At 58.1% G+C, this 12,718-nt stretch overlaps 1 protein-coding gene across 1 annotated transcript; it reads right to left on the minus strand.

Moving 5' to 3' along the window:
• Positions 1-256: 256 nt before the first annotated feature.
• Positions 257-12,718, minus strand: RTP5 (receptor transporter protein 5 (putative)). The gene is given in 14 exon segments (XM_032637706.1): positions 257-289; positions 397-543; positions 3,099-3,176; positions 4,774-4,786; positions 5,022-5,164; positions 7,309-7,314; positions 9,488-10,026; positions 10,029-10,139; positions 10,142-10,400; positions 10,403-10,491; positions 10,494-10,667; positions 10,670-10,819; positions 10,822-10,955; positions 12,564-12,718. Coding segments are annotated over 14 exon segments (2,028 nt in total). The 5' UTR covers positions 12,716-12,718.

The raw sequence follows: 12,718 nt of genomic DNA on the forward strand, positions 1-12,718 counted from the left end.
CCTTTGACTGACGGCGCCTCGTCCAGCCTCGTTCTGTCCCTCTCCAGCCATCTCACTGTCCACACACCATCCACCAGCCCTACTGTCCCTCCCTCGCCTGGTCTGCGCCCGCCAGCATTCACTTCCTGGACCCCAGCCCACGGCAAGCACTTGTGGGGTCCCCTGGTCCTGGGATGGAAATGCCACGAGGGGTGGGTCCTCACTGCCAGTCCCAGGGGCCTGGGCTGTGGGATCCCAGGGGCAGACAGGGGCCCCATCAGAGCAGGGTGAAGGCTGCTGCCAGGGGGCCCTGGAAGACGGGAGGTCGGCAGGGCTGTGCAGGGGAGACATGTGGCCGTGGCCAGTCCCTGAGGGGCTCTGAAGACGTGTCCAGGTGAGCAAGGGGCCTGGCCTTACACTCGTGCAGAGGGCGAGATCCAGGCCAGGGCGGCAGTCGGAGAGGGACGACGGGGGAGGGGCAGCCCTGCACTGGCCCCACCCAGGGAGCAGTGCTTGACGGGGCTGGGCATGCAGCCCAGTGGTCACTGCATCCCTCATCAGCTGCTGCAGAGAAGGCCGGTGTGAGCAAGATTAATAACCCAGGCTAGAGCCAAACCAAGGCTATAAATAGACTTTTCCACCTGGGGAGACGGGGACTTTGTGCAGAGTACCGTGCTTTGTGAGCTGCTCACTGTTCAGGGCCATCTGACTGGTACTGTTGTCGGCAGGACAATGCTGCCCCCGATATCCACGTCCAGATCCCCAGAACCTGTGCATTATGTGACCTTCATACGAAGCGACTTCTCAGATGTAATTAAGTTAGGGGTCTCGAGATGGGGGATTATCCTGGGTTATCCAGATGGACCAATGTCATCACATGGGTCCTTATAAAAGGGAAGCAGCTCACCATCTCAGAGGGATGTCCGCACCCTGTGTTCATTGTAGTATTATTTACAATAATGGAAATAATCAAAGTGTCTGTAGACAGATGAATGGATATAGAAGATGGGGTATAGATGTATATATACGAGTATTCAGCCATGAGAAGGAAATCCTGCCATTTGTGACCTTGAGGACACTACACTAAGTGAGATAAGCCTGACAGAGAATGACAAGTAACATATGATCTCACTTACATGTGGAACAGAGGAAAAACATGGTAGAAACAGAGAGTAGAACGGTGCTTACCAGGCACTGTGGGGAGGGGAAATGAGGAAATATTGGTACAGACTTCTAGTTCTAAGATTAACAGGCTCTGGTATCTAATGCACAGCGTGGTGACTCTAGCTAACAGGACTGTACTGTATCCGTGAAAGTGGCTAAGAGAGTAGATCTTAAATGTTATCACCACAAAAAAACAACAACAAAAAAAACATGGTACCCATGTGAGGTGATGGAGGTGTTAGCTAACCTTATTGTGGAATCATTTTGCAACACATACATGTATCAAATCATCACCTTAAACTTACACAATGTTATATGTCAATTACATCTCAATAAAGCTGGAAAAAAAGGAGGGAGGCAAGAAGGTCAGAATCAGAGAAGATTAGAGGGTCAATGGGAGAGGGACACAGTGGCCTCTGGGATCTGGAAAAGGCAGATTCTCCCTGGAGCCTCCAGAAGGAACCGGCCCTGAGTACACCTTGATTTTAGCTCCATGAGACCCCCTCTGCACTGTACAACGTGAGTCCCACTCCAGGGCTGTATGAAAATTAATTTGAGCTGTTTTAAGCCAGTAAGTTTGTGGTGATTTGTTACAGAAACTACATCATACAAACTAGTATGCTTCACCTGTACCCCCTCAGGTGGGGAAACTGGCTACATCGCATGGGGTGGAGAAGACCAGGAGAGAATTTCAATCGTGTGGTAAGGAGAGACGCCTTGAGGAACAGTGGAGGTGGAATCGCAGGCCTGAGTGTGATGCAGGGCGGGGGATGGTGCCCAGGGACAGGGTGCGTGGAGGGGATCTCCCACCTAGAAGGTCGTCTGAGCAGAGGGGCGGAGGGGCCGTCCCCACAGGTCTGGAAACTGAGGATGTCGGGGCAGGGGGTGGCGCTGGCCTGATTCCGGCTCCTGGATGCATCCCTCCCTGGAGGTGCATCTGTGGGCCACGCATGGGTGCAGCTCATCCTTCAGGGGTAATCGACTTAGAAACACATTTCAGAAAATCCATAAACAAAAGCAGTTATTCCCGCGCACAGAGGGGAGAAAATACAATGGGCCATTTTCCCAGCTCTGCACAGAGACCCTCCGGGCGGGTGGCCAAGCCTCCAGCGCACCCGCCCCTCGGATTCAGCCCAACCCCCTTCGCAGCACAAGCTCAGGGGACTCCTGTCCCGAGGACCTACCCACCCCCCAGCGCCCCCAGAGATCCAACAGAGCCATTCACCATGAGACCTGAGGACAGGTGACGTGGAAGAGCACGGAAGCTTGAACTTTACCAGGAAGAAGTGACAACACAGGGCTTGGGGCTCCGAAAGCCAGGCGTGAGGGTGTCTGTGAAAAGCCATAGCGCACCTCCCTGCTTGCATTGCAGGCCCCAGAACAGAGACCTGCCCTCCCCGCCAGGATCCTTCTTGGGTTAATCCCGATTCAGGTGAGAGGACCCGACTTCTAGTTCACGCACTGGAAGGGGTGCTACCTGGGAAGGACCTCGAGGGAGCCGCTGAGCGTAGAAGCTCCTGCCCGGGACAGCCCCATCTGTGGATGAGAAGGCAGAGCACGGAGTGGCCGGGCCAGGGGACAGTGGCCCTAGGTCAAGACCGCCGGTGGTCACCAGGTGGACGGCCACCTGGGAAGCCTTGACTCCTCTTATCTCCCCGCATGTGGGTTTATCGCCCTCTCCGAGGGTCTAGCCACCCAACACCAGCCCATGCGATTCACCCCCGACCGCAGCCCTGCATGAACGCCCCGAGTGTCCCCCGCTGCAGCCCTGATCGTCTCGAATCCTTTGAAGCCCAGGTGCATGATTTCCTGCCCAGCACCCAGGCTGGGCAGCTCTTGGCTACAGCTTTGAAAGACACACTCAGAACGATGCCTAAGAAAGTGGGGCATCGCCAGAGAGGCCCCCATGAAAGACGCTGAGCTGGCCCAGGAGCCCAGAGGAGCCGTGACCTCACTGAGACCAGCACCAGCGTCCCGGGCTGCAGACACTCCTGGGAGCCGCAGTACAGGGCACGAACAAGAACCGCCACGCCCTGGAGCAAGGGCCACAAGGGGACGAAAATGGAACTAAAATGGACCCGACAAGCAGCAGACCAGCCTCCTCACCAGTCAGGGCAAAACTCAAGCTCCGAAGGAAGGAAGTGGATTCTCGGCCCCAAACCTGGCCACCATCAGCAGCGTCAGGACCCCAGGACGGGTCGCCAAGGAAACAGGGATATGTCAGTATTTTGACCGTTAAAGACTACACCCCAAATCCCATTTTGTCTTATCTAGAGAGAACTGCTGGATACTGCTGGATAACGCAGAGGAGAAACTTGAAAAAAACTGCAGACGTCCCAGGAAGCAGTTCTTAACCTTCTGTCTCTGGGAGCTAGAATTTTTTGTTTACTTTCATAATGAAAATGGACCGAGTACTTCAAATCACAAATACACAAATACTAATGGTATTAGTATTAATACTACAAATAGTAATGATATTAGTGGTTCAAATCACAAATACTAAGGATGCAGTTCTTGCGAGGCCCCCGGAGCAGCAGCTCCTCCCAGAAGAAAGCCCACACCCCGTGTCTAGAGTCACATTTCCTGGGAAAGGAAGCAACATGGCCCTCTGTCCCACGCACTCCACTCAAGGCCACGCGGGGGTCAGGGCACACTCACCAGCCCCTTTCTGACTAGAGCTGTATAACTTTCTAGAAGGGAATGCCAGACTGCCCTAGCGGGTGAGAACATCTGGACTACAAAACAGATGTGTTTCCTAACTGACAATGAAAATTAATCAATAGTCAATCCAAGAAAGAAATAGAAAATTTTACTGTAGCCAACCTCAGGATTATAACTGCAGAGTCTCTCAGAGCACTCTGGGGAGTGCTCTGCCCATCAGAAATCAAAGCCCATTTACATGAGGTCTTGAGACGGTTATGCATCAAATGACGTATTATTGACAGTTTGCGTAATCCAGACCTGCACGTACAGAGTGAGTAGTGGGGCACAGGTCCTTGTGGGCCCTCACAGGATTAGGAAGGAAGGTTCCCTCCTAAGAAGGTCTGGTTGACGCAGACGCACAGCACACACTAAAGGGGAGGGAAGAGGCCCAAACGGGCAAGGAAACGTTTTTGTTTAAACTTTTTCTCATCTTCCCGTAAAATATGAATTTTATTTCATCATAATGAGAGTCAACAGTCTGCCGTCTAATCTTTCAACTAAGAGAACAGGTGATGAAAAGATGGGGCAGCTCACACCCGGTGCAGCCCAGCCGACCCCATCCTCGGGAGGGGCACCAGCTAGTCAGGTTTGGCCAGATCAAGCCCCCTGCCCTGCGTGTGGTCCCCTGAACCTGCTCTGGAAACAGGTTGAGGAGAGGAGGGGTTTGTGTCCCCGACCGTGACCCTATGGCCTCTCCCTAGAGGGCAAGAAATCAGGAAATCGTTCACACTTTAAGTACCCCATCTTTGCTTGAACTAATAGCAATTACATTTGAAACGTGTCTACCTTTAGTCCTCCTGGCCCAACGTGGTCACTCAGGCTGCACAGGGGCTGGGGCGCCGGCTGCCCTGGATTTGAGCCCCAGGCTCGCCCTTGGCGTTTTATCCAGTGTCCGCAAGCCTGAACTTCCCTTGACCGCGCACTCACATAGCCCGCACGCCTGAATGGGGGCGGGGGGGGGGGGGGGGGGCCATGGGGGGCGCACAGGTCAAGTGTGGGTATTGCTCTCGCTTTCATCGTATTCCTGAATCTTAATTCTGAATGAATTATTAAGTAATTAAATGAGTTTAATTATTTATGAAACCGTGTGCTAATGATGCTGACGATGGGTGGAGTTTGCTGGGTTTTAAGGAACCTTCTGATTAAACAGTAAACAGTTAAAACAGCGGCAGAGCCTTCCCGCCTCCCCCATCGCAGGGCTGCGCTTCCCGCCAGCGGCCACTCGGGGGCGCCGCAGGACAACGCGGGCGGCCGGGCGGGAGCTGGAGGAGGGGCCGGAGCTGGGGGCGGGGGCCTGGGGCCGCAGGAGACCGAGAGGCTGGGGAAGGGTGGGAGGGATGGGGCTGGGCTGGGAGTTGGCGAGGAGACTGGGAGTGCCTACTGAGGACTCCCCGGACCCGGAGGCGCTGCACCACCCCACTTATGCCATCCGTGATGCCTCCCTCTCCCCACTCCCTATTTGGAGGACCCTAGCGCTCCCCACATTTTCTGCTTCCGGCTGGTGTGGGCCTTACTGAAGTCCCCGTGTGCTCACACCTAAGGGGACACCGATCTTCGCAGGTTCCTAGGACGAGGGGTGCTGAAGACCCAGAGGGGCCATACGGGAACCCGACCCTCCCTCTCCCTGCACGTGCGCGGGCCGGCGGGCGACGGGAGGGACAGAGATGAGGTCAAGGTGTGTGGCCAGCAGGGCCCGGGGAGGCACAGACTGTTACCGTGAGTCCAACAGGCCCAGGACCGCCCGCCGCACAGCGCTGGCCGGGGATGTTGGGGGAGGGGCAGGTTACCGTTTGCCCCGGGTGGCCCAGCTGACCACCAGGAGGTCCCAGAAGCCAGGAGCTGGTGCAGAGCCCACCCACACGGGAGGGAGGGGGTTGGGTGGTGGTGCTGGGGGCAGATTCCCCAAACCTACCACAGGACCGGGGGTGACTCCGCCCTCTGAGCCGGTGTGGTCAGACTCCTGGACTGAACACCTGTTACGCACCCACAGGAAGAGTGGCCAGCACTGAAATTCTCAGCTGTCACAGCATCCAGTTTAATCCACCCAGGCAAGCTTTGCATCTGGGAAATAATTTTAGTTTATCTACAAGTTGGAAACCATGGAGGTGACGGCTGCAGTTTGGCCAAGGCTGGGGAGGGAGAGACCTGCGCCAGCAGAGGTCACACTGGAACCAGGAACAGAGGTGACGCCTCTATGGACAGCACAGCCTCCACGCAGCCATTTCCGGGCAAAGCCAGAGAGCCAGAGGCTGGGGGCCCCTGACACGTGGGGGCAGAGGGAGCCCACCCAGTGTCCATGCTGAGCCCAGCGCAGGAACTGCCATCAGAACCCCCTTTCAGTCAGAACCCCCGATTCAGCAAAAGTGCTTTATGCACACTTAGCATATTATCAGTTAGAGAGGGGCAGGACTGAACCTCTGGGAAAACAGACCTCAGAACTCGGAGCGCTCTCAGAGCCATGGGGGTTGGGCCTCTCAATGTAGAGCCAGCGGTTCGGCCCTGGGCTCTCTGAATGGTTAATGAGCCCAGGGATCCCAGTTATTAGAGTAATGATCTTCTGTTTTGGCGAGGGGGGAGGGGGGCGGGGTGTTTGGTCTTGGTTTTGTTCTTTTGCCTGCGTTGGATCTTTGTCGCTGTGTGCAGGTTTCTCTAGTTGCGGCGAGCGGGGGCTACTCTTCGTTGCGGTGCGCGGGCTTCTCATTGCAGTGGCTTCTCTTTGTTGCGGACCACAGGCTCTAGGTGTGCAGGCTTTAGTAGTTGCAGCACGTGGGCTCAGTAGTTGTGGCTCGCGGGCTCTGGAGCGCAGGCTCGATAGTTGTGGCGCACGGACTTAGTTGCTCTGCGGCATGTGAGATCTTCCCAGACCAGGGCTTGAACCCGTGTCCCCTGCATTGGCAGGCGGATTCTTAACCACTGTGCCACCGGGGAAGTCCCTAGAGTAATGTTCTACCTCTAGTGCCAGGTTGGCTAGCCATGGAGGACTTTAATTTGGGCATGAAATGGCCATGGTCTTACCAAGGAGGTGATCCAGAACTGTAGGTTAACAACCTAATCTGTGGTTTCCTCTGCTGTATCTTCAGGAAACACCATATCTCCTGGGGCTGGATTGAGATAGGCAGCCCAAAGCAGTGTACAGGAAGGACCTAATTCTTGGAAAACAGGTAGACAAGATTATGGGTAAGAAGACAATGCTGAAATCTAGTCTAAAAGCCAAGGCAGGGTTGAAAGTGGAAAGTGAACAATGAAGGCCGAAGTCAGGACAGGGGAGAACGGACAGAAGGAGGAAGCGACTGAAAAATAACTGTGTGCAAAAGCTGAAGAAATAAAAGCCCCCTCCGTGCAAGAGTTCAAGGAGGAAGTTGCCTCCATGTGGTGCCGAGTATGTGACATGGGGCTTAGAGACAGCTCCCTAAAGGAATTGTGCAGGGCCGAAGAGGACAGCTAGGCGGGGGAAAAGCCTACCTGAAGCTAAAAGAAGACAGAATCAGAAAAGGTGGCCCCGGGAAGGGAGCTAAGAGTCAGATGGTAATTGCAAGCAGAGGCCGATGGGATCCTGTGTTGTTTCGGATATGCGTGTTCTCCCCCGTCTCTGTCTCTCCTCTGCCCTTTGCAGTGAACTGGAAACAATAACGCTGTCTCCTCTTACTCATTCTCAGCGCTTTGCACTCAAATTTCATCCCCCGCACTCCACTCATCATTGTGAAGGTGGTTTCCTAACTGAAGTGACTTCCTAACTGAAAAATCCTATAGATTGACTTATTTTAATCCTCATTTTGCTACTTTTATTTCCATCAAGCCTCTTCTCAAAAGTCTCCTAATCAAAAGCCTTCTCTCAAAAGAGAGGCCTTTCCTGATTCCCCCAAATAAAACAGTGCTTATGTCATAAAAAAATAAAAAATAGGGGCTTCCCTGGTGGCGCAGTGGTTGAGAGTCCGCCTGCCGATGCAGGGGACGCGGGTTTGTGCCCCGGTCCGGGAAGATCCCACATGCCGTGGAGCGGCTGGGCCCGTGAGCCATGGCCGCTGAGCCTGCGCGTCCGGAGCCTGTGCCCCGCAACGGGAGAGGCCACAACAGTGAGAGGCCCGCGTACCGCAAAAAAAATAAAAGTAAATTAGAACCCCAACCACCACAGACACCACCAGCTAGGTCGTCACACCACAGTGTAGACGGGAAAACCAAGGTGGGAGGCTCAGTCCTGCTCTCAGGTGAGGGTTTCACCCAGTGTAGACAGACCACTAACAGTGGGAGGGTGGATCCTGCACAAAGGGCGAGGATCTCACCCAGTGCAGACACACCACTGAGGGTGGGAGGGTGGGTCCTGCACTAAGGGTGAGCGTCTCACCCAGTGAGGACACACCACTGAGGGTGGAGGGTGGGTCCTGCACTAAGGGTGAGGTTAGCACATAGGCCACCTGGTGACCTGGCCTCGTGCTGTCTGGTGAGGCTCTGCTCAGGCTGCCTGAGGTGTACAGGCTCACGTCCCGTGCAGGTTTGGCCTTCCATGTAGGGTGGAAACTTCCGTGGCTCTGGTGTCTCTGTGAGCAGGCCTGGGGCTGGCACATGCCACCCTGGTGCTGATGTAAAGCCCCCTCCTCCCCTGCCACCTCAGGCAGCCCTGTCTGTGCGGGAGCCCCGCCCCGCCTTCCCCACTCACCCTGACGGCAGGCCTGAGGGCAGACTCTCCAGTGCCACTGGATTCTGTCCACTCACCCCTCCCCACAGGGCAGGCCTTCCCAAATTCTCATCCAGCCAGGGGATGCAAGTCTCAGACCTCGGGCTCTGCAGACAAACCCCCCCACCACCGTCCTGGGGCCGGCTCTGCATGGGGGGCTACAGGGCGGCCTGACCCAGCTGCCCGCTGTCACCCACATGGCCCAACACCCCTGCCCCTTAGAACTGGACCTACGGCCTTTAAGATGGAAATCCAAGGTGTGCATACAAGTGACAGAACAGTTTTCTGACCTACAGCACAGATGGAGTTTCTTAAACCAAAACAGCGCCGTGGACGTAAATGCTCCAGGGGAACCGTGAACAGAATCCGGTAAAGCGCTGGCTGGCCTCCTGCCCCTCCCATGGGGAAGCTACCTCCTCAGCTACTGGGACCCTGGTGTTGGGGGGGGCGGGGGGGGAGGAAGAGGCTTGCCAACCACACCTCAAGGGGCTTTCATCTTCGCAGAGTGGGTGGTGTAGGACCTCCTCCCCCCACCGCTCACCCCGCCCTGACAGCCTGTGCTGAACAGATCCGAGCGTCCCATCCAGGGATCCAGGAGCCATCGAGGGAAGGAGACCCTACAGGGACTGGGACCCAGGAGTCGGCCCATGTGCCCACCTCGCCCTCCCACCTCACACCTTCAGCTCAGCCTGAGTGCCGTGTGGCTGCTGCTTCTTAACTTTTATTTTATTGGAGTGTAACACACGTACAGAAAAGCGCCTGGAACACACTCGGTCAGCTCGGGGGACGATCACGGCGTGAGCTTCCACGACACCACAACTCACGGCAGGAGACAACACGGAAGCAGGGGGCAGCCAAGGCGGCCGGGGGCTTGCTGGGGGGACAGGGAGGTCACTTGGCTCGCTGGCTGCCCGGGCGGCCCTGTTGGGGGGTGAAGTGGGGACCGACGAGAGGCGCCACACTTCACACCCGCGGGGAGTGGTCAGGGCTGAACTTGTACAGGTACATTATCCAGAGGATGCAGACGGTCATGGAGACCCAGATCCAGACTTCTTCGCAGGGGTCGAAGCAGAAGCCTATGGCCCAGCAGAAGTCCTCCTCCCAGTAGCACCCAGGGCCGGACTTGCCCACCCTGGGCCCCGGCTGCCTCTGCTTCTTGGAAAAGCCAGGGGTGGAAAGGCCATTGCTTTCAGGGCCACTGTCATCGCTGCTAGAGCCCTTGCTCTGAATGATACTGAGGACGGAGAAGGAGATAGTGACGGAGCCCTTGCTGATGGGGACAGGGCCACTGGCATTGGTCCCTGGAAGGGGCTCACGGCCAGCGGTGGCAGGGCCGCTGCCACCATCCTCCTTCCCTTTGCCTTCGGTGATGCCAGCAGAGGACGCCCCGCCTTTGCCCTTGTTGGCGAAGATGAAAGGGAAGGTGAGGGAGCCGTAGATGAGGTCAAAGGGGTCCTCGCCTTCAAGGACCACATTGGTCAAGGAAGAGGGGAAGGCGACGGAGCCTCCCCGTTGTGCCTGAGGCCGGTGATGTAGGTCACTGGCCGTTGGCTGTCTCCATCAGTGACTTCAGTGATGGCACCGCTGCTGCCGAATGCGGGTCCCCAGCCATCGTCTGCATCTCATCTCCATCAGGGTCGGAGACGCAGCCGTGGCCTTTGTAGATGAAGCCTGTCATGTCCTTGGTGCCGCTGAGGACGAGGCCTTTGCCATGGAACACGGGGACTTTGATGTTCACTGGGAAGCGTTTGCCTTTGGACGTGGCCTTGGAGCTGGTGGGCAGGTAGGGGGAGCCCCTGCCAACGGTGAGCGGCCCGGTGGGGTCGGCCACGGGCCCCTTGTCCTCGTGCACAAGGGAGAAGGGGACAGTGACGATCTCCTCATCCTCTCGCCGAAGAAGTCCCTGCCCTCGGAGAGGGGGTTCTTGATGAAGTCAGCCACGGAGAGGGGGACCGTGGTGGAGTTGGGGGGTAGCCCCTGGAGCGGTCCACCACAAGCCTGCAGCCAAGCGTGCACAGCTGTTGGCTGGCGGTGGGGGTGTCCACGTTGCTGCCGCCATACAGGGTGAACCTGCCCTTGCTGGTGCTGGGGCTCTTGACCTCGGGCCCCCAGGCGGGGCCCGGGGGCTTCTGGAAGAAGCAGACCCCAGGCCGCAGGCGTCGCAGTGCTCACCAAAGCAGATCTCGGGGCACTGGTCGGAGCCTGGGCCCTCCCCGTAGCACGTCTGCGCGATGAACTGCACCAGCTTGTTGAGGAAGAGCCACACACTGAGCAGGCTGACGTGGCAGGCGGCCCCGCCCGCGGGCACAGCCGGCACTGCTGGGCCCAGACGCGCACCTTCACCAGCCCCTGCCGGGCATCCTCGTCCCACTACAGGTGGAAGAGGATGTGCACATGGGCCGAGGACCAGCCCCACTGGCAGCAGCCACACTGGAGCCTGGGGAGGAGAGAGGGGGTGAGCGGGGATGGGGTGGCCCTCCCCCGGGCCCAGCGGAATTCATGACCCCAGCCCATGTGTGCACATCCCTCGCTGCACCCACACCTTAAAAGCCAAAGCCAACGCCTTTCATCCATTTGGCACCAAGATGCTCTCAGCGGCAAAGCCACGCCTGCCACGTGCAGGGCCAGCTCTGCGCTTGCTGCTGCTGGTCTGTCGCCTGCTGAGGGTCTCAACTGCTCGAGGAGACGCCACCAGGACAGTGAGAAAAGGAAGAGCTTCTGTGATGCCCAGTGCGGGGGCGGGGGGCTGCAGAAAGGACCTGGGGAACCCACCCCACGGGAGAGAGGCGATGGGGAGGCTGGGGGGGCAGAGGGGCATGAGGAGAGCGGTGAGGGTGCCGCTCCAGAGGCTGAAGGCCCCGTGTCCTTCTGTTTCCGGACTGTCAGGTCACAGGTGAGTGACCCTCTGGCCCTCACCGGAACTTCCCCTGATGGTGGGCTTGTCCCCACTGCGCCCCCACATGCAGCCTCCAGCACACGTGGCCGGGGAGCACCTAGACACGGATGGTGCCCTGGGGACTGAACTTCCTCCTTTATCTGTTAATTAATGAGCGCGTCATGGCTGCACGTGGCCAGTGGCTGCACGTGGAGAGGTGGGTCTGCCCTAGTGACCATCCCACCAGCTAGCATTTCTGTCCGTGAAAACAGAAAACCAAGGTGTGCTCAGGGTCCTCATCCCACCTGTGTAGAGCGGCTCCTCTGTGGGGCCGTGGGAACAGTACCGGGTTGGAAGGGGCCCCTCAGATGCACTGAAGGCTGTTACTTCCTAACACCTGGGAAAGCCAGCATCCCAGCGCACACCTGACTCCAGGGGTTTCGGACGCTGGGGAACTGGGGCGTGACTGGTCTGCGAGGCCCCCTCTCCCCCCAGCCCCCTCCCAGCTGGCCCCTGGGGGACCAGGCTGCCTGGCTGGGCAGGGCCCCTGCAGGTCTGGCCCGTCCTGGCTGCTCTGACGGCAGCTGGCATCACGAGGAAGAGCGAGGCTCACGTGGTGACCCGTGGTCCCAGGGGCTCGCGACGCAGCCCCCACTCAGCCACAGCCCAGGCCGGGGACATCCTCCTTCCTCTGGGGCCCGCACCCCCTTCTTCCATCCCCTCAGGCCTCCCTGCAGTGCAGGGCCGAGCGGTGACCGGGTGCCTGCCCACACCCTGCTCCCGCTGTCAGCGCTGCCACGGAAACGAGGAGATGCTGCAGTGAACAAGCAAAGTCCTCCACGCAGGGGCAGCATCACCACACCAGCTGCCCCTTGGCAGGGCCCCAACTGGCCTGGCAGTGCCAACACTGCCAGGCAGGGCCTCAGCTGGCCTGTGCTGAAAGGCAATGAACAGACTGCTCCCCCAACACCCCCATTTCCCGGAAGGGAGGAGCAACACCTGGCCCACCCACCCACCTGTTGGGTGCCAAGGCCAGGCAGACACACGGCCCCCCCGCCGCCTTCCTCACTGGCCAGGCCACACCCAGCCTAGCCAGTGGTTAAGTAGCCTCGGCCCCTCCCTCCCAGGACCCCACAGGAGACCCCCCCCCCCCCCCCGCCTCAGCCGCACCTCGAGAGTCCCCGCAGCCGGTGCTGGAAACCGCTGCTGTCCAGGTGCCCTGAGGCCAGGTTCTCCTCAGGGACCAGCTCCCAGGTGTCCTGGAGCTTCCTCTTGGCCATCAGCTGGGCCAAGGTGGTGGCCCACACATCCACGCCGTCCATGCT

This window comes from Phocoena sinus, chromosome 7 (assembly GCF_008692025.1).
Source record: "Phocoena sinus isolate mPhoSin1 chromosome 7, mPhoSin1.pri, whole genome shotgun sequence".
Classification (NCBI taxonomy): Eukaryota; Metazoa; Chordata; class Mammalia; order Artiodactyla; family Phocoenidae; genus Phocoena; species Phocoena sinus.